Source organism: Monodelphis domestica, chromosome 1, assembly GCF_027887165.1.
Source record: "Monodelphis domestica isolate mMonDom1 chromosome 1, mMonDom1.pri, whole genome shotgun sequence".
Classification (NCBI taxonomy): Eukaryota; Metazoa; Chordata; class Mammalia; order Didelphimorphia; family Didelphidae; genus Monodelphis; species Monodelphis domestica.
In genome coordinates, this window is record NC_077227.1 from 182860422 (window position 1) to 182885160 (window position 24739).

The 24739-nt window shown below is 33.9% G+C and overlaps 1 protein-coding gene across 3 annotated transcripts; it reads right to left on the minus strand.

The window, feature by feature from the left end:
- Nucleotides 1-3788: 3788 nt before the first annotated feature.
- Nucleotides 3789-24739, minus strand: LOC103097363 (uncharacterized). 3 transcript variants are annotated; one of them, XR_460803.3, is made up of 6 exons: nucleotides 24507-24739; nucleotides 15786-15941; nucleotides 12838-12978; nucleotides 11860-11920; nucleotides 10056-10196; nucleotides 3789-4692 (listed from the first exon to the last, which is right to left on the minus strand). XR_460803.3 is itself a non-coding variant. In XM_007479903.2 (5 exons), the coding sequence occupies exons 1-5, from the start codon at nucleotides 24713-24715 to the stop codon at nucleotides 4434-4436; spliced, it is 906 nt and encodes a 301-aa protein (XP_007479965.1). In that variant the 5' UTR covers nucleotides 24716-24733; the 3' UTR covers nucleotides 3789-4433. The 3 variants fall into 3 exon arrangements, 1 of the variants encoding a protein (XP_007479965.1); XM_007479903.2 differs by lacking the exon at nucleotides 11860-11920 and having other exon boundaries at nucleotides 24507-24733; XR_008914868.1 differs by lacking the exons at nucleotides 10056-10196; nucleotides 11860-11920; nucleotides 12838-12978; nucleotides 15786-15941.

Genomic DNA, 24739 nt, shown 5'->3' on the forward strand with positions numbered 1-24739 from the left:
CACCAAATGCAGAAAAAGAGAAACAATAAATAAAATCTTTTCAGATCATAGACCAATAAAATTATAATCAATAAGAGTTTACTGAAAGATAAATTTAAAAATAATTGGAAACTAATCTAATTCTTCAAAAGAGGTGGGTAAGAGAACAAATTATTGAAATACTCAATGATTTCATTAAAGAAAAGGACAATGAGGAGACAACATAGCAAAATTTATGGGATACAGCCAAAGCAGTAATCAGGGGGAAATTTATGTCCCCAAATACTTATATCAATAAAATAGAGAAAAAGCAGATTAGTGAATAGAGCATGCAACTGAAAAAAATAGAAAAAGAACAAATTAAAAGTCCCCAATTTGAGACTAAATCAGAAATTATAAAACTCAAAAGAGAAATTAACAAATTAGAAAAGTAAGAGAACTATTGAACTAATAAATAAGATTATAATTTGGTTTTATTTTAAAAAAATAGATAGACCACTGACTAATTTTATTATAAAAAAAGAAAAGAAGAGCAAATTTCCAGTATCAAAAGTGAAAAGGTAGAAATCATTTCTAATGAAAAGGAAATTAAAGCAATAATTAGGAGTTATTTTGCCCAACCAATTACATGACAAAAAATCTGATAATGGAGGTAAAATGGATGAATATTTACAAAAATATAAATTATCCAGATTAATAAAAGAGGAAATAGAATATTTAAATAATTGTATTTCAGAAAAAAGAAATTGAACAAGCCATCAATGAACTCTCTAAGAAAAAAATCCCTAGGTGCCAGATGGATTCACAAGTAAATTCTATCAAACATTTAAAGAACAATTAATCCCAATGCAACATTTTTCTGGCAAAATAAGCAAAGAAGAAGGCTTATTAAATTCTTTTTGTGATATAAATATGGTACTGATACTTATGCCAAGAAGACCAAAAACAGAGAAAGGAAATAATAGACCAATTTCCCTAATGAATATTGATGCAAAAATCTCAAACAAACAATAGCAAAGAGACTACAGCAATACATCACAAGGATTATTCACTATGGCCAGATTGGATTTGTATCAGGAATGCAAGGTTGGTTTAATATTGGGAAATCTATGAGCATATTTGATGATGTCAATAACAAAACTAACTCTGAAATCGCATGATTATTATCTCAACAGATGCAGAAAAAGTCTGACTTTTTTAAGTTTAATTAGACAGTGGAGTTTTAAGTGGAGTTTAAGTAGACAGTGAGGAAACTAAACTATCACTCTTTACAGATCATATGATAACATACTTAGAGAATCCTGGAGAATCAACTAAAAAACTAGTTGAAATAATGAGTAATTTTAGCAAAGTTGAAGGGTACAAAATAAACCCCTCAAAATCATCAGCATTTCTATATCTTTCCAACAAAACTGAGCAGCAAAAGTTAAGGAAACTCCATTTAAAATCACTTTAGACAATATAAAATACTCGGGAATCTATTTGCCAAAATAAACACAGGAACTATATGAACAGATTTATAAAACATTTTTCATATGAATTAAGTCAGATATGAGTAATTGGAAAAATATTAATTATTCATTCATTGGTAAGCCAAGGTAATATAATGAAAATTACAATCCTATATAAATTAATTTACTTATTCAGTGCCATACCAATCAAACTACCAAAAACTATTTTATAAAAGTAGAAAAAATAACAACAAAATTTATCTGGAAGAACAAAAGATCAAGAATGTCACAGGAATTTATGAAAAATATTATGGTTGATGGCCTAGAGGTACTTTATTTTAAACTATCCTATAAAGCAGTAGTCATTAAAACAATCTTGTCCTAGTTTAAAAAAAAAGAATAGTGAATTAATGGAGGTGGATAGGGGTAAATGACCATAGCAAAAGAGGGTTTGATAAAGCCCAAGATCCCAGCTTTTTGGATAAGGACTTATTATTTGACAAAAACTGCTTGGAAAACTGGAAAATGGGAGGGCAAAAATTAGGTATAGACCAATATCTCACATCCTATAAAAAGATAAGGCCAAAATGAGTATATTACTTAGACATAAATACTGATATTATAAGCAAATTAGGGGAACGTAGAATGAAAGGGAGATTTTGGGACCAAACAAGAGATAGAGAACATCACAAGAAGTAAAATGAATAATTCTGACTATATTAAACTATATTATTAAATTAAAAAGTTTGGTATAAGCAAAACCAATTCAACCAAGATTAGATGGGAAACAACAAACTGGGAAAATTTTTATAACAAATTTCTCTGAAAAAGGTCTCATTTTTCAAATATAAAGAGAACAAAGTCAAATTTGTAAGAATGTCATTCCCCAATTGACAAATGGTCAAAAAGCAGTTTTCAGATGAAGAAATCAAAGCTATCAATAGTCATATGAGAAAATGTTCTAAATTTCATGATTAGAGAAATGCAAGCTAAAACAACTCTGAGGTACCACCTCATATCTATCAGATTAACTAATATGACAATAAAATGATAAATGTTGGAGGGGATGTGGCAAAATTGCAATACTAATGCATTGCTGGTTGAATTGTTAACTGATCCAACTATTCTGGAGGGCAATTTGGAACTAACTATGCCTAAGAGAAATAAAACAAAAGCATAATCTTTTATCTAGTAATACTGCTCCTAAGTCTATATCAAAGAGATTTTAAAAAAAAGGGTGGGGGGTGGACCTACTTGAACAAAAAATACTTTTAACCACTCTTTTTGTAGTAGTAAAAAGTTGGAAACTAAAAGGATGTCCATCAATTGGGTAATGACTGAACAAATTGTGGTATATGATGGTTATGGAATACTATTATGCTGTAAGAAATGATGAAAAGGATAATTTCAAAAAGAACTGGAAAGACCTACATGAACTGATGAAAAGTGAAATAAACAGAACTTGGAGAACATTATATACAGTAATTGAAATATTTTGGAATGATCAATTGTGAAAGCCATATCTGCTCTCAGCAATACGATGATCTAGGACAATTCTGAGGGACTTATGGCTAAAAATGTTATTCATCTCCAGAAAAAAAAAAGGTTGGAGCAGGAATACAGATGAAAGCAGGCAATTTATCACTTATTTGGGATATTTGTTTTGGAGTTTTAGTTTTACATGATTAATCTCTTACAAAAATGAATATGAAATTGTGTTTTGCATAATATATGTATAACCCATATTGAATTACCTGCCAGCTCCATAAGTAGGGAGGGAAGGCAGAAAATGGGACAATTTGGATCAAATAACTTTGGAAAACTTATTTAGATATTTATTATTAAATATAATTGGTAAAAAAATTGGAGGGAAATGAGGGGAATGGAGGGGAAAAATGACAAAAAATAAATACTTGAGAGCTGAAAAAATAAGTGAAATAAAAATACATAAATAAATAAATAGATAAATGAATTAGTGAATAGATAAATAATAGACAGGTAAAGAATAATCATTCTGTATACTTTTTGATGTTGTCTATGCCTAAGATATTGGGTAACTAGAAATACAATTTCTGCATGTATGTATATATGTACACACATATTTGTTTTTATGAGATGAAAAAAATTGGAACTGGGAAGGAAGTATGATAGTTGTTAGAGATACTGACTTATTAAAGTGTAAGAAGCTATAGAAATGTGCAAATTACCTAAGATAAATTAAAATAAATGTATTGACTACAAACTTTATCATATCTTTGCATCCATAAAAACTTTTAAAATGCATAGCATATTTTTTGCTCTAATCACTTGTTTTAAACAATTCAGCATAGAAATTCATGAAATTTTGACACCGTTCAGTTCTTCATCATAAAATTACACCTTTATTACTTGATATTAAGCATACCTTTTTAAACAGTCCATTTTCCCAAGCCTACCTTTGATTTTTAACCCAAGAATTTTCAGTGGGATTTGAATCCTGTGAGCTCCTAGGCTATCAAAGCAAGCTTATCTCCAACTCCTAGATATATTCCATAAGCTTTTGTAACATATGGCATGATATGAAGTCATATTCTATCTTCCACCTCCATTTGGGAATTTCTGCAATTCTGAAGCAATCTTTCTTTCTAGCATATCTTCATTATTTCCTCAATGAGGACTTTCAGACCCAATGGAAGTAAAAAAGTCACAGAGAACTTCTAAGTAGATTTCTTATAGTCTGATGAAGGTGTCCAGATCTTATGGGTTCACGTTCTTTTGAGAAGAGTTTTATTATTGACTTGAATGAAATGTGAGTTTCATCAAAGTGAGAAAAAAATTTACCTTTTTCCAGTACTATGTATTTAGTCTTTGCATTATCAAGTTGACAATTTTTTACCCTTCGATGCAACAATTGTCAACTTTTTTTTTTGGCCTTTCCACTGTTCTTCCATCTTCATAGAGCTTAAGCCACACTGTAGAGGAAGGAATTACTGTCTCTCCAGCTTCTAGTTCCTTCTGAAGATCTTAATTTGAGACGAATAAATAACTGCTGATACAGCAATTATATACTACTTCTGGTTTGTTACAAGATTTCACTTTGGAGTTCACCTTTCTTGGTTGATTAGTGTCTGATCTTGTTTCATTTGGGGGCTTAAATTTCCTTGAAGTGCTTGGCTTTCCCCCATTATTAGGTGGTGGTGGTGGTCCAAGTTCTGTAGTCGTCTTTGAAGCATTGTCTCTGAGAGATCCGTCTCTTGAATATTTCTTTGCATTCTGAGATGCTCTTAAAAACACAACAAAAGAGAGCAATGAAATAAGTGTATGATATATAATCCAGAACTTCATTAACAAAGAACTAACCGAGGTTGGGAAAGCCAACTCAATTTGGTTTTATCTCTGTTTCATTTGGTCACTCAGATGTTTTGAATCAATGTCTAAAGAAGTAAACCTGCTCATCTATTAGGATCACAAATAAGATTACTGATTGTCCCGAGTACACAAAAATTTTGGAGTGGCTATTTGGGGGATGAAAATCAAGTGATGCCATATTATTTGAACTTTTAGACTATTTTCCATGTTCCGATTCTTTGGAAACCATAGGACCATTAACAACCCTTTTTCCAGGCTCTGCTTTTCCCCATCCTTGTAGCCAAAGAAGCCCTTTGTAATATCTGAAATTATCAGCATTAACCCATGTGAATTAGTTATCTCATAATAATAAATTATAAAGAAAGCAGTTTAAGTGTCCTACTGTTTTCTGTCCTCCACTACTGAACAACAATAGTGCACCAGGACATTCAGGCTTATGGATTATATCACAGGACCTTCATTTGTAACCCTATGTTTTACTTTTTCAGGTGGAACATGCTAGATATGACTAGTGGAATTGCTTAATGAACTGGTTAGGATAGCTCTAGTTCTCAGAAACTTAGTTTGGATAATACCATTTTTATTAATGGACTATGAGTTGGATTTGGCACTGGATGTGGCATTAATATTTCTAGAGAAAGAGAACAACAGACAAATTTTTCTAATAAACATTTATGCAAAAATTTAAACTTAAAATATTTGAGAGTAAAGAGACTGATGATATTTCATAAAATGTATTCACTATGTTTAAGTTGGATTTATACCAATGATACAAAGATAGTTCAACATTAGGAAATCAATGAGCACAATTAATAATACAAATGACCAAGGCAACAAAACTCCTATTATTGTTTCTTTAGGCACAGAGAAAGCCTTTGACAAAATGCAATTTTCATTAATATCATTGGAAGTAGGGGTGTGGAGTAAACATTTATATAGTGCCTACTATGTGCTAGGAACAATGCTAAGTACTTTTTTCAAATGTTATTTCACTTGGCTCTCAAAACTCTGGAAGTTATGCGCTATTATTATCCCCATTTTATAAATGAGGAAATTGACCAAACAGATGTTAAATGACTTGCCCAGGTTCAGACAGCTTCTGTCTGAGGCTAGATTTGAATTCAGGTCTTTCTGACGTCAGGCCCAGCACTCTATCCCTTGAACCACCCTAAGCATGAAAAGACTCTTCTTTAATATGATTTAAAATATATTTCTAAAATAAAGGAAAAAAACATCACGAAGAATGGAGAAACATTGGAAGATTACACAAGTTAAAGTGTAAAAGTAGAATGATGACTCTCCCTATTATAATTACCATAACAGTAGAAAAGTTTCTTAAAAAAATAAGTCAAAAGGGAGCAATGAAAGGTATAAACATTACCAAAGAAGAGAGTAGAAGTTTATTCCCATTTGCTGATAACACAATAATTCACTGAGAACCCCAGAGAATTAATGAAGAAATCAATTGAGATGACTATAAGCTTCAATAAAAGAGTGGAATGCAAAATAGATATATAAAACCATAAATATTTCTAGACTTGACTCAAAAAATATGAAATTCTGAAAATAATTATAAAATATAGAAAATATTTGGGATTTTTCCTATCAAGATAGACCAAGGACTACAATTATAAACTACATATATATAACTATAATTATAAAGCATTATGACAACATTTTAAAATGTACTTATTATTATTAAATTCTATTTATTCCAGGAATGAAAAGATAGCTCACCACTACAAAATATTAATACATTTAATCACATGCATGACCCAAACAAGGCTGAAAAATGATTATGTAAATACGAGCAGAAAAATAATAAAATAAAACATTAATTTATACTAAAAACAATTTAAAAAGAATAAGAATGCACAATGCTTCTTTAATGTGATCAAGAGCAAAGAACTAAAGTCGGCCCAATATTGAAAGCTTTTCTAAGAAGTACAGGGGTAAATTATGTTCCTCTCCTTATAATTATTTAATATATTTTTAGAAGTTCTAGCTATGGCAATAAGATATGTGAAAAAAAAATTAAGTAAACCAGCAAACAGAAGCAAAATTTTCCCCTACTTATTGATCATATAAGGATTTGCTTAAAAAATTCCAGAGCAAGAATCAAATTATGAGTATCAAAAATAAAAAGGGTGATTTCATATCTAATGAAGAGGAAATTAAAACAATTATCAGGAGCTATTTCACCCAATTATATGACAATAAATCTGATAATCTAGGTGAAATGAATATTTACAAAAATAGAAATTTCCCAGATTAACAAAAGAGGAAATAGAATACTTAAATAATCCCATCTCAGAAAAAGAAATTGAACAAGCCATTAATGAACTCCCCAAGAAAAAATTCCCAGGGCCGGATGGATTCTCAAGTGAATTCTATCAAATATTTAAGGAACAATTAATCCTAAAAGTATATAAACTATTTGGCAAAATAAGTAAAGAAGGAGTCCTACCAAAAATTTTTTTATGACACAAATATGGTACTGATTCCCAAGTCAGGCAGATCAAAAAAAGAGGAAGAAAATTATAGACCATTCTCCTTAATGAACATAGATGCAAAAATCATAAATAAAATACTAGCAAAGAGATTATAGCAATATATCACAAGAATTATTCACTGTGGCTAGGTGGGATTTATACCAGAAATGCAAGGCTGGTTTAATATTAGGAAAACCATCAGCATAATTGACCATATCAATAATACCAATAAATCAACCAATACATAGTATTGATTTCAAGACAGAAGGTAAGGGTTTTTTAAAAATAAATAAATTAATAAATGAAATAAACCATCAGTAAGTATCATCTGCAAAGGAGATAAGTTAGAAGCCTTTTCAATAAGATTAGGAGTGAAGAAAGAATGCCCATTATCACTGCTATTATAGCAATTAATGAAGAAAAAGATTGAAGGAATTAAATTAGGCAATAAGGAAACTAAACTAACACTCTTTGTGGATATGATGGTATACTTAGAGAATCCTAGAAAATCAATTAAAAAGCTAGTTGAAATAATAACTTTAGCAAAGTTGCAGAATACAAAAATAAGCCCACATAAATCATCAGCATTTCTGTATATTTCCAATACTCAGCAGCAAAAGTTAGAAAGAGAAACTACATTTAAAATCACTTAGACAATATAAAATACTTGGGAATCTATTCACCAAGACAAACACAAGCATTATATGAACATAATTAGAAAACACTTCATACAAATAAAGTTGGATCTGAACAATTGGAAAAACATTAATTGCTCATGGGTATGCCAAGATAGTGTAATAAAAATGACAATCCTATGAAAATTAATTTACTTGCTTAATGTCATGCCTATCAAACTACCAAAAATATCTTATAGAGCTAGAAAAAAATTATAACAAAAACAAAAATCATCTAAGAGAACAAAAATTCAAGAATATCAAGAAAACTAATGAAAAAATGTGAAGGATGGAGGCCTAGCAGTAACAGATCTTAAACTGTATTATAAAGCAGTGATCATCATTGAAACAATCTGGTACTGGCTAAGAAATAGAAGGGTGGATCAATGGAATAGAATAGAATGAATGACCTCAGCAATCTAGAGTTCGATAAACCCCCAAATCCCAGCTTTTTTGGATAAGAACTCACTATTTAATAAAAATGAAACTGCTTGGAAAATTGGAAAACAGTATGGCAAAAATTAGCTGTTAGATCAATATCTCAACCCTATCCTAAGATAAAGTCAAAATGGGTATATGATTTAAACATTAAGTGATATTATAAGTAAATTAGGGGAACATAAATAATTTATGTGTCAGATCTATGATGAAGGGAAGAATGTATGACCAAAGAAGAGATAAAGAAGATTGTAAGATATAAAATGAATAATTTTTATTATATTAAAATTAAAATTTTCCTACAAACAAAAACCAATGCAACCAAGATTAGGAGGGAAACAATAAACTGGGGGAAATTTTTTATAACAGATTTTTCTGAGAATTGTTTCATTTCTCAAATATCTAAAGATCTAAATCAAATTTATAAAATTCCAAGTCATTCCCCAGTTCAGATGAAGAAATCAGAACTATCAATAATCATATGAAATATACTCTTAGTCATTCTTAATTAAAGAAATGCAAATTAAAACAACTGAGGTACCACTTCATGCCTATCAGATTGGCCAATATGACAGTAAAGGAAAGTGATAAATGTTGGAGGGGATATGGCAAAATTGAGACACTAATGCATTGCTCATGTAGTTGTGAATTGATTCAAGCACTCTAAAGGATACTTTGGAATTATTCCCTAAGGACTATAAAGGAATGAATACCTTATCCCAAAGAGATAAAAAAAAATGGAAAAGGACCTGTTTATACAAAAATATTTACATCTGCACTTTTTGTGGTGGCAAAGATTTGGAAATTAAAGGAATGTCCCTCGATTGGGGAATGAATGAACAAAATGTGATATACGATGGTGATGAAATACTATTGTGCCATTAGGAATGATGAACAGGATCATTTTGAAAATAGTTGGAAAGACCTATATGATCTAATGCAGAATGAAATGAGCAGAACCTGAACATTATACACATTAAAAGAAATATTGTGGAATGATGAAATGTGATAGACTTTGCTACTAACAGCAATATAATGATGAAGGAAAATTTTGAAGGACTTATAAAAAAGAATGTTATTCACCTTCAGAAAAAGTACTGTAGGAGTAGGAATGCAGATGAACACATATAATTTATCACTTGTTTATTTGGGTATATGATTTGGGGTTTGGTTTTTATTAGATTATTCACGTACAAAAATGAATAATATGGAAATGTATTTTGCTTGATAATATATGGATAATCCTGTAGTCCCCAGTAGTGAGAGGGCACCCTAGAATGCAAAGTCCCTGGACAGCCATTAACTTAGAAGCAGTAGATGCATAGCTTTTCCCCTTACCATCAACTCAACCCATTTCCCCTTACCTTGAACCAAACCCATTCTTCTCTCCAAGTTATCAGATGTCCCACCAAGAAACCATTGGTGCAAGAACTCCATGAGAAACTTAGCTAGGGTCACCCACTGAAGTACTGCACCCAGATGAGCAATCATACATTGACATATTAATCTATTACACATAAAAAAAAACTTTTTTCTGTGATCAATGGACTAACTTATGTTTATTATCCTTACCTTGTGAATTACCTATCATTGTTTCTGTATGAAGATTACCTAATTCTGTTACCTACATCATTTACCCTATAAATTGTAGATCCCAAACCAATAAACTTTACCTCTGCTCTAAGAAGCTGTCTTCGGAGTTCTTATTCGGGATTGGTCCTCCTGACATCCCAACCCCCATGCTTCTTGCCCCGGCTTGACCCACGGGGCCTTTCCCTGAGTTGGTCTTGGCATATGGCGCCGCGTCGTAATTTCTAAGTCAGGATACACAGAGAGGAAATCGGGTAAGAGGCTCTTTTCTCTTTCTGTTAGGCAGAAAGCATCTTTTTGTTGTTGAGAGGGAGCAAGAAAAGGATTTTATAGCCAGGGGTAAAACTATGGGACAAACTGACTCTAAAGTGAGAGATATGTTCATTTTAGGACTGAAAATTGTAACACAGAGTAAAGGAAAAAAGATTAGCACAGTGCAGCTACAAAAATTCTTGATCATGTAATAGCTGACTGTCCATGGTTCCCTAAAAAGGGTTCAGTGAATAGGCAAATCATAGATAAGGCAGCCTCTCAAAAATGGCAGAATTCAAAATGACACAAATTTTTCTTTCATCCTCTCCACATTTTTTTCTCAGCCAGAAAAATCAGTCCTGCCCACAGCCACTTAGTAATAATCAAAGATCTGACAATGTACAAAAAAATATTATGTTATATATTTAGATAATGTTCATTCCCCTCCAAGTTACTGACCAGCACCCTGTACCAGCCATCTTAAATCAAGATGATGTCAGTGGAAATTTAACTCCAATCAAAATTGTTAGCCCTTTTTCTGTGTAAATTGGGAAGAATTGCCAGATAGTTTAAGCACTGTTAATGAATGTTGAATCTTGGAAAAAACTGGAAAATTATTGGAAAGAAAAATTGGCTATCATGACTTATAAAATCAAAAATTTGTATGTGTAAATCTTGGAAACTTTTTAGCTCTAAGATGCAATTGGTGAGATTTGTTTTTTAAGGTAAAAGCCTTTAGAATTGCAATTAATTTTAATTTTGGGTTTTGAATTCAGGTATAGTTTTCTGATTGATCATTGAATTTCACCATTCAAAAAGAAAGACATGACTGATTAATTACCCTGACTCTTACCTGAAGTCAAACAGTGTTTAATCCTTTCCCTGACTTTTCCTCTCAAAGCAAATTGTTATAATCAAAGCAAAGTGATATAATTATTGAAGCCACAGAAATCTGAACATGTATAGCAATAAAAAATGTTCCACTGCTTACTTAAAAGACTTTACCCCACCCCAAGTTTTTTTTTTCAATTGGAATTGCAATGAATCTCTTGCAAATTAATTCATTTGTATAATCACTGAACATGTTTAGGAATAACCTATTTACAAAAACAAACAAACAAACAAACCCCCAGAAATATAATATGGGGGTTGAGGTTTTGTTTTTAATTACACAGGAAATGAACACCTACAACAAAGAACCTTCCAGGAACAGCCAAATATGAAACAATCTAGATGAATGCTCCAAAGACCCAGTCACCAAAGCCCATGATTTGGAGATGAGCCAGAAGAACAGTTCACATGGCTGAACCATCGCTGGAGGTGGCAAGCCTCCCTAAGACTGATCAATCTTAACTATTAACCCCAGCATAATTTTTACTATTATTGTGGTTCAGCTACCTTGAAAAATGTAACTTATAATGTTGTACACCCTTGTATTCTGATATTAGGTATAATTATTTCTGAATCAAATGTAAGTTCTCAAAATGTATTTCCCCTTCTATTAGCCCAGTCTAACTTCATATTTGTTCTACCAGAAGAAGTACAGAATAATGCATCCTCGTTAAGCAAGACTTAGCATAAACATCTTACACTGAACACTTATTGCAGATTTGATTAGGAAGAAAAGATACATACCAGACCCTAGTATATTACCCCATAACAGAAAATAATCCATAGCAGCATAATAGCATGGACACTGTAAAAATAAGTAAAGGAGAAGTCAATATTGGCTTGGCTTATGGAACTAAGAATTAGATGCTAACAGAATCAAGCCCAATAACAGTAGCTCTCTCAGCTGTGATAGATGATTCTTGTCATAAAGGCAAAAGGTTGTTGGATCTCAACAAAAGCCGTAACAAGCCTAACAATCCAACTAAGGCTATGCACAAAGCACAGAGGAGAGGCCAAGAAAGATCCCAGAGGGAATGTCCCCTTAGCTCCTACTCTAAAGCTCGGTAGAAATATCTACCTATGACAAAACACTAAGGCCACCACACACAGCATACTCTGAGACTCTGAAAAAAGGCCCAAATAAAAAATATTTCAAAAGTTACATTTCCATGCAAATAGAACTTTAGCAAAATAGAATTGGTATTTAGCCTTCTTAGCCATACACAATCCATACAAACTATGCACTTAATTTACCTTGCCTTCATTTGTTTTAATATAAATAAAAAAGGAGCAGATGTAGCCCCCAGTAGTGAGAGGGCACCCCAGAATGCAATGCCTCTGGACAGCCATTAACTTGGGCGCAGTAGACACATAGCTTTTCCCCTTAGCATCAACTCAACCCATTCCTCTTACCTTGAACCCAACCCATTCTTCTCTCCAAGTTATCTGATGTCCTTCCAAGAAACCATTGGTGCAAGAACTCCATGAGAGAATTAGCTAGAGGGTCACCCACTAAAGTACCGCACCCAGCTGAGCAATCATACATTGACATATTGATCTATTACATATAAAAAACTTTTTGCCTGTGATCAATGGACTAACCTATGTTTATTATCCTTATAGTGTGAATTATTAATACCTATCATTGTTTCTGTATGAAGATTATCTGTTACCTACATCATTTATCCTATAAATTGTAGATCCCAAACCAATAAACTTTACCTCTGCTCTAAGAAGCTGTCTGCGGAGTTCTTATTCGGGATTGGTCCTCCTGACATCCCAACCCCCATGCTTCTTGCCCCGGCTTGACCCACGGGGCCTTTCCCTGAGTTGGTCTTGGCATATGGCGCCGCGTTGTAAGTTCTAAGTCGGGATACACAGAGAGGAAATCGGGTAAGAGGCACTTTTCTCTTTCTGTTAGGCAGAAAGCATCTTTCTTTTAGTTGTTGAGAGGGAGCAAGAAAAGGATTTTTAAAGCCAAGGGTAAAACTATGGGACAAACTGACTCTAAAGTGAGAGATATGTTCATTTTAGGACTGAAAATTGTAACACAGAGTAAAGGAAAAAAGATTAGCACAGTGCAGCTACAAAAATTCTTGATCATGTAATAGCTGACTGTCCATGGTTCCCTAAAAAGGGTTCAGTGAATAGACAAATCATAGATAAGGCAGCCTCTCAAAAATGGCAGAATTCAAAATGACACAAATTTTTCTTTCACCCCCCCCTCTCCAGAACAGCTAGCTATTCTACATTTTTTCTTCAACTACAAAAACCAGTCCTGCCCACAGTCACTTAGTAATAATCAAAGATCATTTTTTTTGAAGTTTTAATGACTTTCAAAAAATTTCTAGGAGGTATTGTCAAGAATACACCTTAGCTCCTACCACAGGTTAGTTGAAATTCTAAAAGTGTAGAAGAAAAGGGTGTTTGTTTTAGAAAATCTATTGGAACATGAAAAGTAATTTTGAACTAAGATTTGCCAAGTGACAACGTACAAAAAATATTATGTTATATATTAAGATAATGTTCATTCCCTTCCAAGTTACTGACCATCACCCTGTACCAGCCATCTTAAATCAAGATGATGTTAGTGGAAATTTAACTCCAATCAAAATTGTTAACCCTTTTTCTGTGTAAATTGGGAAGAATTGCCAGATAGCTTAATCACTGTTAATGAATGTTGAATCTTGGAAAAAACTGGAAAAGTATTGGGAAAAAAATTGGCTATTATGACTTATAAAATCAAAAATTTGTATGTGTAAATCTTGGAAACTTTTTAGCTCTAAGATGCAATTGGTGAGATTTGTTTTTTAAGGTAAAAGCCTTTAGAATTGCAAATAATATTAATTTTGGGATTTGAATTCAGGTATAGTTGTCTGATTGATCATTGAATTTCACCATTCAAAAAGAAAGACATGACTGATTAATTACCCTGACTCTTACCTGAAGTCAAACAGTGTTTAATCCTTTCCCTGACTTTTCCTCTCAAAGCAAATTGTTATAATCAAAGCAAAGTGATATAATTATTGAAGCCACAGAAATCTGAACATGTATAGCAATAAAAAATGTTCCACTGCTTACTTAAAAGACTTTACCCCACTCCAAGTTTTTTTTTTCAATTGGAATTGCAATGAATCTCTTGCAAATTAATTCATTTGTATAATAACTGAACAGATTTTGGAATAACCTATTTACAAAAACAAAAACAAACAAACAAACCCCCAGAAATATAATATGGGAGTTGAGTGTTTGTTTTTATTTCCACAGGAAATTAAAACCTACAACAAAGAACCTTCCAGGAACAGCCAAATATGAAACAATCTAGATGAATGCTCCAAAGACCCAGTCACCAAAGCCCATGATTTGGAGATGAGCCAGAAGAACAGTTCACTGGAGGTGGCAAGCCTCCCTAAGACTGATCAATCTTAACTATTAACCCTAGCCCAATTTTTACTATTATTGTGGTTCAGCTACCTTAAAAAATGTAACTTATAATATTGTACACCCTTGTATTCTGATATTAGGTATAATTACCTCTGTATAAATTCTCAAAACGTATTTCCTCTTCTATTAGCCCAGTCTAACCTCACAGTTGTTCCACCAAAAGAAGTACAGAATAATAGATCTATGTTAAGCAAGACTTCGCATAAACATCTTACACTGAACACTTATTGCAGATTTGATTAGGAAGAAAAGATACATACCAGACCCTAGTATCTTACGCCATAACAGAAAATAATCCATAGCAGCATAATAGCATGGACACATAGAAATCAAAGAAATTTGACTTATAAGTAAAGAAGTTAATATTTTCTTGACTTAGGAACCAAGAACTAGATGCTAACAAAATCAAGCCCAATAACAGTAACTCTCAGCTGTCATAGATGATGCTTGTCATAAAAGCAAAAGTCTCAATGAAAGCCATAACAAGCCTAACAATCCTACTAAGGCTATGCACAAAGCATAGAGGAGAGGCCAAAAAAGATCCTTGAGCAGAACTGTCCTACTCTAAAGCTGGGAAGAAATGTCTATGACAAAACACTAAGGCCAGCGTACACATAGCATATTCTGAGATTCTGAAAAAAGGTCCAAATAAAGAAATGATATTTCAAAAACTCCATTTTCAAGGAAATAGAAATTTAGCAAAATAGAATTGGAATTTAGCCTTTTAGCCATTCACAATCCATATAAACCATGCCCCTATTTACCTTGCCTTCATTTGTTTTAATATAAATAAAAAAAGGAACAGATGTAGCCCCCAGTAGTGAGAGTGCACTCCAGAATGCAAGACCTCTGGACAGCCATTAACTTAGAAGCAGTATATGCATAGCTTTTCCCCTTAGCATCAACTCAACCCATTTCCCCTTACCTTGAACCCAACCCATTCTCCTCTTGAATTTATCTGATATCCTACCAAGAAACTATTAGTGCAAGAACTCTATGAGAAACTTAGCTAGGGAGTCACCCACTAAAGTACCACACCCAGCTGAGCAATCATACATTGACATATTGATCCATTACATATAAAAAAACTTTTGTCTGTAACCTATGAACTTATTATCCTTACCTTGTGAATTATTACCTATCATTGTTTCTGCATGAAGATTACCTAATTCTTTTACCTTGTCACTTACCCTATAAATTGTAGATCCCAACCCAATAAACTTTACCTCTGCTCTAAGTAGCTTTCTGCGAAGTTCTTAGTCGAAATTGGAATTGGTCCTGCTGTAATCCCAACCCCCATGGTTCTTGTCCTGGCTTGATGACCCTCAGGGCCCTTCCCTGAGCTGGTCTTGCCATAACCTAGATTGAATTGCTTGCCAACTCTGGGAAGGGAGAGGGAAGAGGGAGGAAGACAACATGAATCATATAACTTTGGATAACTTATGTGGAGATTTGTTATTAAAAGAAAGAAAAAAGAAAACTCCAGAGCATAAAGAAAGATAATTGAAATGGTCAGTAGTTTCATTAACAATGCAGAATACAAAATAAATCCACAAAATAACCTGTCAATATTTTACTATCAAATTTCAGAAGAAAATTCTAGAGAAATTCCATTCAAAGTAACTATAAAATAGATATACCCTTATAATGACTTAAAACACTTTGTATTGAAATAAGGCAAGATTAAACTAATTATTGAGATATTTATTGTTAATAGTTGATCAACAGCAATATAATAAAAATAATACCTCCTCATTTAATTTACAAATTTAGTACTATAGCAAATTACCAAATGAAATTATTTTAAAGAACTAAATAAAATAGTAAATTCATTTGAAAGGAAAAAAAATCTATGGTTTCAAGGGAAAAAACCAGAAACATTGGAAACAAAAGTACCTAGGATCATTTGGTCTCAAATGATATTCTAACTCAGTAATCATAAAAACTATTTGTTATTGGATGAAATTGTTAAAAACACATCAATGTAACAAATTGTTAAAAATATGTCCCTGTAACAATCTAGATAAGCAAGACACAAAAGCAAATCAACACAGTTGCTCTGTCTGTAAACTGAGGAACTCAACCTAATGATGAAACAAGATGTGACCTAAATATAAAAGGTTGCATGAGTACAAGAATTCACAGTCAGTCAAAAGATAAAAGGATGAGTGAAAAGACAATTTTAATTACATGCAATATTAAAATGATTGTGCAAGAATAAACTTAATATAGGTGGAATAAGGAGAGCTGTTAAATTGAAAAATTATTTGTACCAAATATTTCACTTAAAATTATAATATTTACAATTTATAAAATATATATTTTCTATATATTAAGTATAAAATATATTTTAAGTATATTTTAAAAAATATAAAGAGATATGACCCCAAAATGTAGCAGAGTTTGTTTGTTTCATTGAAAACCCACAGATGATGATGTAGAGAGGTATTGCCTCTGCTTAGTCAAGAAAAAATCAACAAGTATATATTAAGAGCCTACTATATTGCCAGGGAGGGAATGCTGAATGCCAGGGATACAAAAAAGACATAAAACTATCCTGAGAGCTTGGACCAGCATCAATTGATCGATAAATAAGTATATAAAAATGATTTACTATATGCTAGGAATTGTTCGAAGAGCTAGAGACACAAATTAAAAACATAAACCCTTCTTGCCTTCAAAGAGTTTCTATTCAAATAGGTTAAACACACAAACACACACACACACACACACACACACACAAAATATGTGCAGAGTAGAAAGGTGACATTACAGAAGTCACTAACAACTAGAGGGGAAAGGCCTCTTGCAGAAGGTAGAATTTGACTTGAATCTTGAAGAAAGCCAAGAATTCTAGATGTGGAGATGAGAAAGAACATTCTAGGCATAGGAAAAAAGCCAATGGAAAGACAATGGCAGGAGATGGAATGTCCCATGTGAAGGAAAGCAAATTGGTCAGTAGGACTGTGTCATAAAACATGTAAAAGAGGTTGTTGCTCATCCTTCATTTTTGAAGAGGACCAGTGACATCATACTTGCATGTGAGTTGGATTCAAATGAAGCAGAGTTGTGCACGGTGGTCAGTCTCACTAGTTCTTCCAAAGTCATCAAAGACCATTGGCAAGAGAAAAGTCAGGATGACTCTCAATGGTCCTGGCTGCAGCAAATGAACTTGATATCTTTGATGTCCTGCTAAGTTCTAACTGCTCCCTCCCTGCTTCAGGCATCTTCATGACCACTGGAACAAATTGTTCTCATCTGCCAATTCCTCCCCAGGGAGGTCTCCGCATACTTGGGGTAGATAGCTCCTTAACTCATTAATGAGTTTGAAGTCTCTCTGTTACCCTCAACCTGGTTTAGCTCATCGGCAGAGAGGATTTTTACCAGAGTGTGGGCTGCTGTGCCTGCTACAGCTTCTTGGAGCCACAGGTGAGAGCTGGTGAAAGATATATAAACAAAGCTGGATGAGGAGCCCTAAAAAAGTCTCAACAAATCCTCGCAACAGGTCCTAGTACTTCCAGAACACTCCATGTTGGGGTGTTTCAGTGGAATAACCACTGGACCTGGAGGCAGAAAAAGACATGAGTTTAAATGTGGTCTGAAATATAGCTGTGTGACCCTGGACACTTGAAGTCACTTTAGCTTTGCCTTAACCACTGGAGAAGAAAATGGAAAAAGGAGTAGTGAGTACGAAGATTATTATAAAGACAAAGGGCCAGATCCTAAAGAAATTAGCATTCAAATTTTGAACAGAAGTGTCTATATTTTAGCCTAAAGGTAAGAGAGAACCACTAGAACTTGCTGAGTGAAGGGAAGACTACATAGTTAGATCTTTGCCTTTGAAAACTGAATTGAAGATGGATGGGAGTAGAGGGATCACTTAGGTTTTTGCAATGGCACAGGTGGGAAGTGATAAGGACCTGAATTAGGGAGGTTGCTTTGTGAGTAGAAAGGGAGGGGATTCAAGATGTCATGGAAGTGGAAATTTTAAGATTTGTCAATTGTTTCAATACATGAGATGACTGAGAGGGATAACACTAAGTCTGTAGACCTGGATGCCTAGAAAGATGATAGTTCTCTGTGAAATAAGAAGGAAATTGAGTTGGTATGTTGGAGGAGATGAGTTCTCTTTTACATATGGTAAGTTTGAGAGGCATTGAGGTGATTTAAATAGAGCACTAGGCTTAGACTCAGGAAGACCAAAATCCAAACATTTCCCTGAGCAAATCATTTAACTTCTTTGTACATCAGTTTCTTCAACTCTAAAATGGGGACATTTAACTTTTGTACCTCAGTTTCTTCAACTCTAAAATGGGGATAAAAGATCCTATCAGAATTGTTGTGAGGATCAACTGAGATAATATTTATAAAATGCTTAGCACACAAGAAGCTACTAATAAGTGTTTATTTGCTATTCTTTCACTCCCCTAAATGTTCAATAGGCAGTTGATAATAAGACTCTGGTCCTGTGGAGAAAAAAATATGGCTTGATATATAACTCTAGGAATCACCTTCATAGAATGAGAGTTGAATGCATGGGAGTTAATGAGATTACCAAGTGAAGAGTATAGAAAAAAAAAAGAGAAGAGGACTCAGGACAAATTCTTGGGAGATAATCAGAGTTAGTGGATGTTACATGGATGAAAATCCTGCAAAGTCAACTGAGAAGATTTCAGACAATTGCGAAGAGAACTGAGAGAGAGCTGCTACAGAAACACAAAGAGAAGGAAGTAGACAGAAGGAAAACGTGGTCAATAGTGTCAAATACTACAAAAATATCAAGATTTCAGAAAACAGTAAGAGAAAGGGAGAAGTAAGAGAAGGGGAGAAGAGTTTTAAGATGATAACTAGCAGGAATAATGGACTAGTAAAGATTTTTTTAAAGGATGGACTTAAATGTTAAATTAAAGATTGAAATTGAAAGAAGAGGGAGAATGTTAGTGAGAGAAATCTACTGAAGACAATGAAAGGTGATCAAGGGGCTATAGATCTGGATGAAGTTGAGGACCACCTATTCTTTAGATGCTAGAATAAAAGAGTAGATAAGAAATGATACTAGGAAAATGTGAAATAAGGACTAAGAGGCAAGAAGTAGCTCTTGGCAAATAACTTCATTTTTTTTTCAATGAAGTATGAGTTTAGCTTAGAGAGAAGAAGAATGGGAGGTTTGAGGAGAACAGAGATATTTGGAACAACCGTGGTGAGTTGTTAGGGAAGAGCATCAGTTAGGAAGGTGTAGAAGGATTAATTTGACACAAGAGTAGAGTTGAATTAAAATAACTTAAATTTGTAGTGGATTCAGTCAAATAGGAATTGAGGAAGGGAGCAGGGAAAGAGGACTAACAGATCTGTTGTCTCTTTTTCTAATTCACTTAATAATAAATGCAATAAATACAGTCAATAGATTAAAATGTACTTTAGTCCTATATTATGACTAATTAAGAAAGGGGTTAGTGTGGGAAGGGGAAAAAATAAGAAAGAAAAGGAAAAATAACAGGCATAACACATAAGACGTACCCATTAGTGCACACAAGAAAGCCAAGAGATGGATTGTTCTTATAGAAAATAGCTAATAGACCAATTTGATGAGAAAAGAGAGTTTATAAAGTATGAAGTATTAAGGAGTATTAAGAAGTAAGAGTAGAAAAATGAGAACCAGATTCTGAAGAGCTTTAAATGTCAGACTAAAGAGTATGGATTTTTATCCTGAAAACAATGGGGAGACATTGAAGATTTTTAGATAGAAGGTGGCATGGTCAGACATAAAGAAAAAGGTCAGGCATTTTGACAGTTGAGTCGAGGATGAACTAAAGAGGAGACTAAAAGTTGGATCATGGAAGAGGTCCAGGTTAGTAACAAAAAGACTTAATCCAGGGTGGTGGCCTCGTGAATAAAGCTTCAATGACTGATGCTAGGGATACTATAGGAGGCATCTGACAAGCTAGAACTCTGGCATCTGATTAGGTAAAGGGAGATGGGGAGGGAAGGAGAAAGAAGAATCAAAGATAACTTGAAGGTTGTGAACCTGGATGAGTAGAAGGATGTTGTCTTTAGTACAAATGGGAAGCTTGCCGGAGGAATAGATCTGAGTCTAGAATTAAAATAGGAACATTTACAAAACTATGATGAATGAGGATATTGATGTAGCAGTATCACATCATCAGTAATATTATGAACAGCATCACTGTGTGTATCAAGGAAACCAAAGTTTATTTAGCAATGCATGCTCATGTTTCCAGATTGGAGATAAGTATTATAGCAATATAACTGAACATACACAGCTGGCATTTTTGCAATATATTTTAGTTTATTGTCTGATTTATTTAAAAGAAAATAAACTAGCAGAATATAATTTAGTACAAATTTGCTTCATTTGATACGTTTCACAGGCAGCAACAGTCTTGAGAGTTTTATTCTTTTATAGATGATCAATACTTTTCCATGAAAAAGCTATTTTAATTCATTATTCATGTTCACAAATATACTACTTGCTATCTCACTGATCAAGCATGATAAAAGTGAAAATATCAGAGGATCACAACTGCTGAAAACTGGGAATACATTACCTCTTTTGTTCATTAAAATATACCCCCTTCTGTGTGTGTGACTGCACACAAGAGCTAACAAATGTCATATTAACCTGCTAGTCTACTGCTATAGAGTGGGAGCTGACAGAGTGGGGAACCCCTCCACACATTGGCTCCATTCATATTAAGCTAAACCAGTTTGCAGTGGCCTGATTTGATCAATTTCCCATCCCTGGACAGATCTTTATGTCTTTATCTGCTGGGGTACTCAATGACACTGTGTTAACTCCTAAATTTGATTATAGCCACATGCTCTGACCAGGTATCTACGTGGATAAAATACTGGGTTTTGAAGTCAAGAAAACTCATCTTTCTGAGTTCAAATTGGATCTCAGATACTTACTCAGACACTTGCTGAGTGACCCTAAGCAAGTCATTTAACCTATTTACCTCAGTTCTTCATCTGTAAAATAAGCCAGAGAAGGAAATGGTAAACCAATCCAGAAACTTTTCTAAGAAAATCTCAAATGGGGTCACAAAGAACTCGATATGACCAAAATGACCAATACCACCCATTTTATTTAAGAAGTTAGAGTTTCAGGCATCCCCACAATCTTGTCTGTGCCAAATATATTTCCCAAACAGGCACGAGGACCATGAACAGTTTATTTTTTCTAGCACAGTCTTAGTCTATTGGATTGCTGAGATTTCCAACCATAATTTATTTGACTCCCCAAAAAACGGTTTATTTTTTTTTCCTTTGCATGGTGAATAGAGGGAATGACATTGTGTGTCTGGAAGCTCTGTTTCAAATTTTTCTTCAAATACTTATTAGTTGTGCAATCCTGGGCATGTTGCTTAATTTTTCTGTTCCTCAGTTTCCTTACCTGTAAATGAGAGGGTTGGATTTGATGGCCCCCAAAATTCCTTCCAGCTCTAAATATATAAGCCTATGATTTTGGTTTAAATCTCATCTATGATACTAACTTTGTATCATGGACAACCCATTGTCCCTCTCTGAGCCTCAGGCAATGCCTTGAGAATAATATGCATGATAAGATCTGTAGATGGACAGAATTCTAATACAAACAAAGCTACAGAACCTTGGCAAGTACCAAAGTACAAAAGGTACAATCATTGTCTACATGACTTTTGGAGAAGAAGAAATTGATTACGCATAGAAAAATTGAACCATTCAGAGACTTTTATGTGGAAAACAAGTCATTTTCATGAAATAGAATGAAATGATTAACTAGCAGGCCCAATTTCTTTTTGGAAACTGCCAAGAGTCAATTCATTTCAAATGATCAAATATTTATTAAGGGCTCACTATGTGTAAGGTGCTGAGCTGACTCTACAACATTTTGCTCTTCAGCTTTCCCAGAGGGTAAAAAGAATTTATTCAATTAACCCAGAAATGCAAATGAATTTATGATGAGACAATATATCTATATAATATATATGCCAAATATTACAATAGTTCCTAAACACCAGTAATTATCATTGGAACTCCTCGCCAACAAGTTTCATTTTTCTTTCTGTATCTTTAGTGCCTGACATATGATAAACATTTAATGAAAACTTTATAAATTAAATAAAGTGGAGTTGGAGGATAGGGAGATGTCTTACCACTACAATGAACTATATTTTTTAAATCGGATTTGAAGATAATAATAGTGGAATCTGATGGTATTCAATATGACACCAATATCTTGTGAGGAAAACACGTTATAATGTTTAAATGCACATGACACATGATATAATATATCTCCCAAAGATTTCTTCTCATGCCATATGAAGGAAAAAAGATTCTCATGTCACTATCAGAAATTCTTGAATCCAAGAAATGCTAATCACTCTTCCTGGACATGTGAGAGATCCTTGATTTAGCATGGAATGGGACCACATTTTCGTTTTCCAGGACAATGGATAAATATATTGGTAGTTCTTTGCAACACAGAAGATACCTAATAAATATTTGCTAAATGAATGCAGTAATCTTTTGGTTTCTGTTATCACTGAATGTATAATCTTATTTGAAGTAACTAAATTCACCCGCTTTAAATAATGAGAACGCTCTCTTAACTGACCAAGGGACCACAGCAGCCTTGTTATAAATCATCTTTGCACTACAACCAGTGGTCCATGGTCCATGGAGTTCATGGTGTTTTTTAATGTTAACACAAAAACAGTAAACATTTATTAAGTGCTTGCTCTGAGCCAAGCATTGTGCTAAGCTCTGAGAATACCAAGAAAAGTAAAAGATAGTCCTTGATCTCAGAGTTCACCACATGCAAACTTACAGATATATGCAGGATAAAGTGGAGATAATCAAGAGAGGAAAGAAATTAAAATTGAGGAGGATCAGGAAAGGATTCTCATAGAGTTGGAATTTGGGTTGGAACTTGAGGAAAGATAAGGGAAGTCAGAGGCAGGAATTAGGTGGGAGAGCATTCCAGAAATGCGGAATAGACAGTGAAAATGCCTAGAGTCTAGGGATGGAGTGTATTGTTCAAGGAACAAAAGGAGGCTATTGTCACTGGATTGCAGGATATATGGTGGGGAGGGGAATAAGATATAAGAAGATTGGAAAAGTAAGAAGGGGCTACTTTGAAAGCCAAACAGAAGAGTCATATTAATGAATGGAGGTGGGAGCAGGAGTGACATTGTGGGATTTGGACTTTTGGAAGATCACTTTGGTAATTGGAGCATGAACTGGAGTGGGGAGACCTGAAACAAGGAAACCAACCAGAAGGCTATGGCAGAAGTTCAGGTGCAAGGGAATTAGACCTGTACCAGGGTAGTGACAATGTCAGGGGAATGAAGGATACATATATGGGAGAGATTTTCTGGCAAGAGACAGTTTGAAGAGTTGAAGACAACTCACAACAGCTAGGTTGTGAGGCTGGACAACTGGGAGGAAAATGGTGCCCTCGGTAGTAATAAAGAAGTTCAGAAAAGGGGAAGGGTTTGAGGGGAAAAGAGGAGTTCAATTTTGGGTGTGTTGAATTTCAAATGTGTACAAAACATGCAATTTAGGTTATCTAATTAGCCATTAGAAAGGTGAGTCTGAAGGTAAGGAGAGAGATGAGGGCAAGTAGATTTGAGAGTCATCTTCAGAGAGATGATCACTGAAACCATGGAGCTGGTGGAGCACTATGTGAAATAGTATAGCAGGAGAAAAGAAGAGGACTCAAGACAGAGTCCAACAGGGCATAATCATAGTTAGTGGGAGTGATCTGGATGAATATCAACAAAGGAGACAGAGAAAGAGTGGTCAGACAGGTAGGAAAAAAAACCAGGATAGAATAGTGTCATGGAAACCTAGAGAGAGAGAGTATCCAAGAGAAGAAGCTGATTGATAGTGTCAAAAGTGAGATATCATAAAAGCATATTTACAAATAAATAAGGAGTTCCTACCGCTTTTTGTTTGATTTAGATTTTTTTTTTTCCTCCCCTTTTCCGCAATCCTGAAAACTCTGATAATCAGAAATCAAATCATTTAAATCTTCTTGTGCTTCAGTGAATTCGGATTCACTTAAGCCCTCTCTAGTGTAGTGGTGTATGAAGGCCTTTTTGTTATACATAGGTTTAAACTTAAGAGACAGGCATCTGAGGTTTTCCTGCATAGCAATATTTCTACCAGGAAGTTG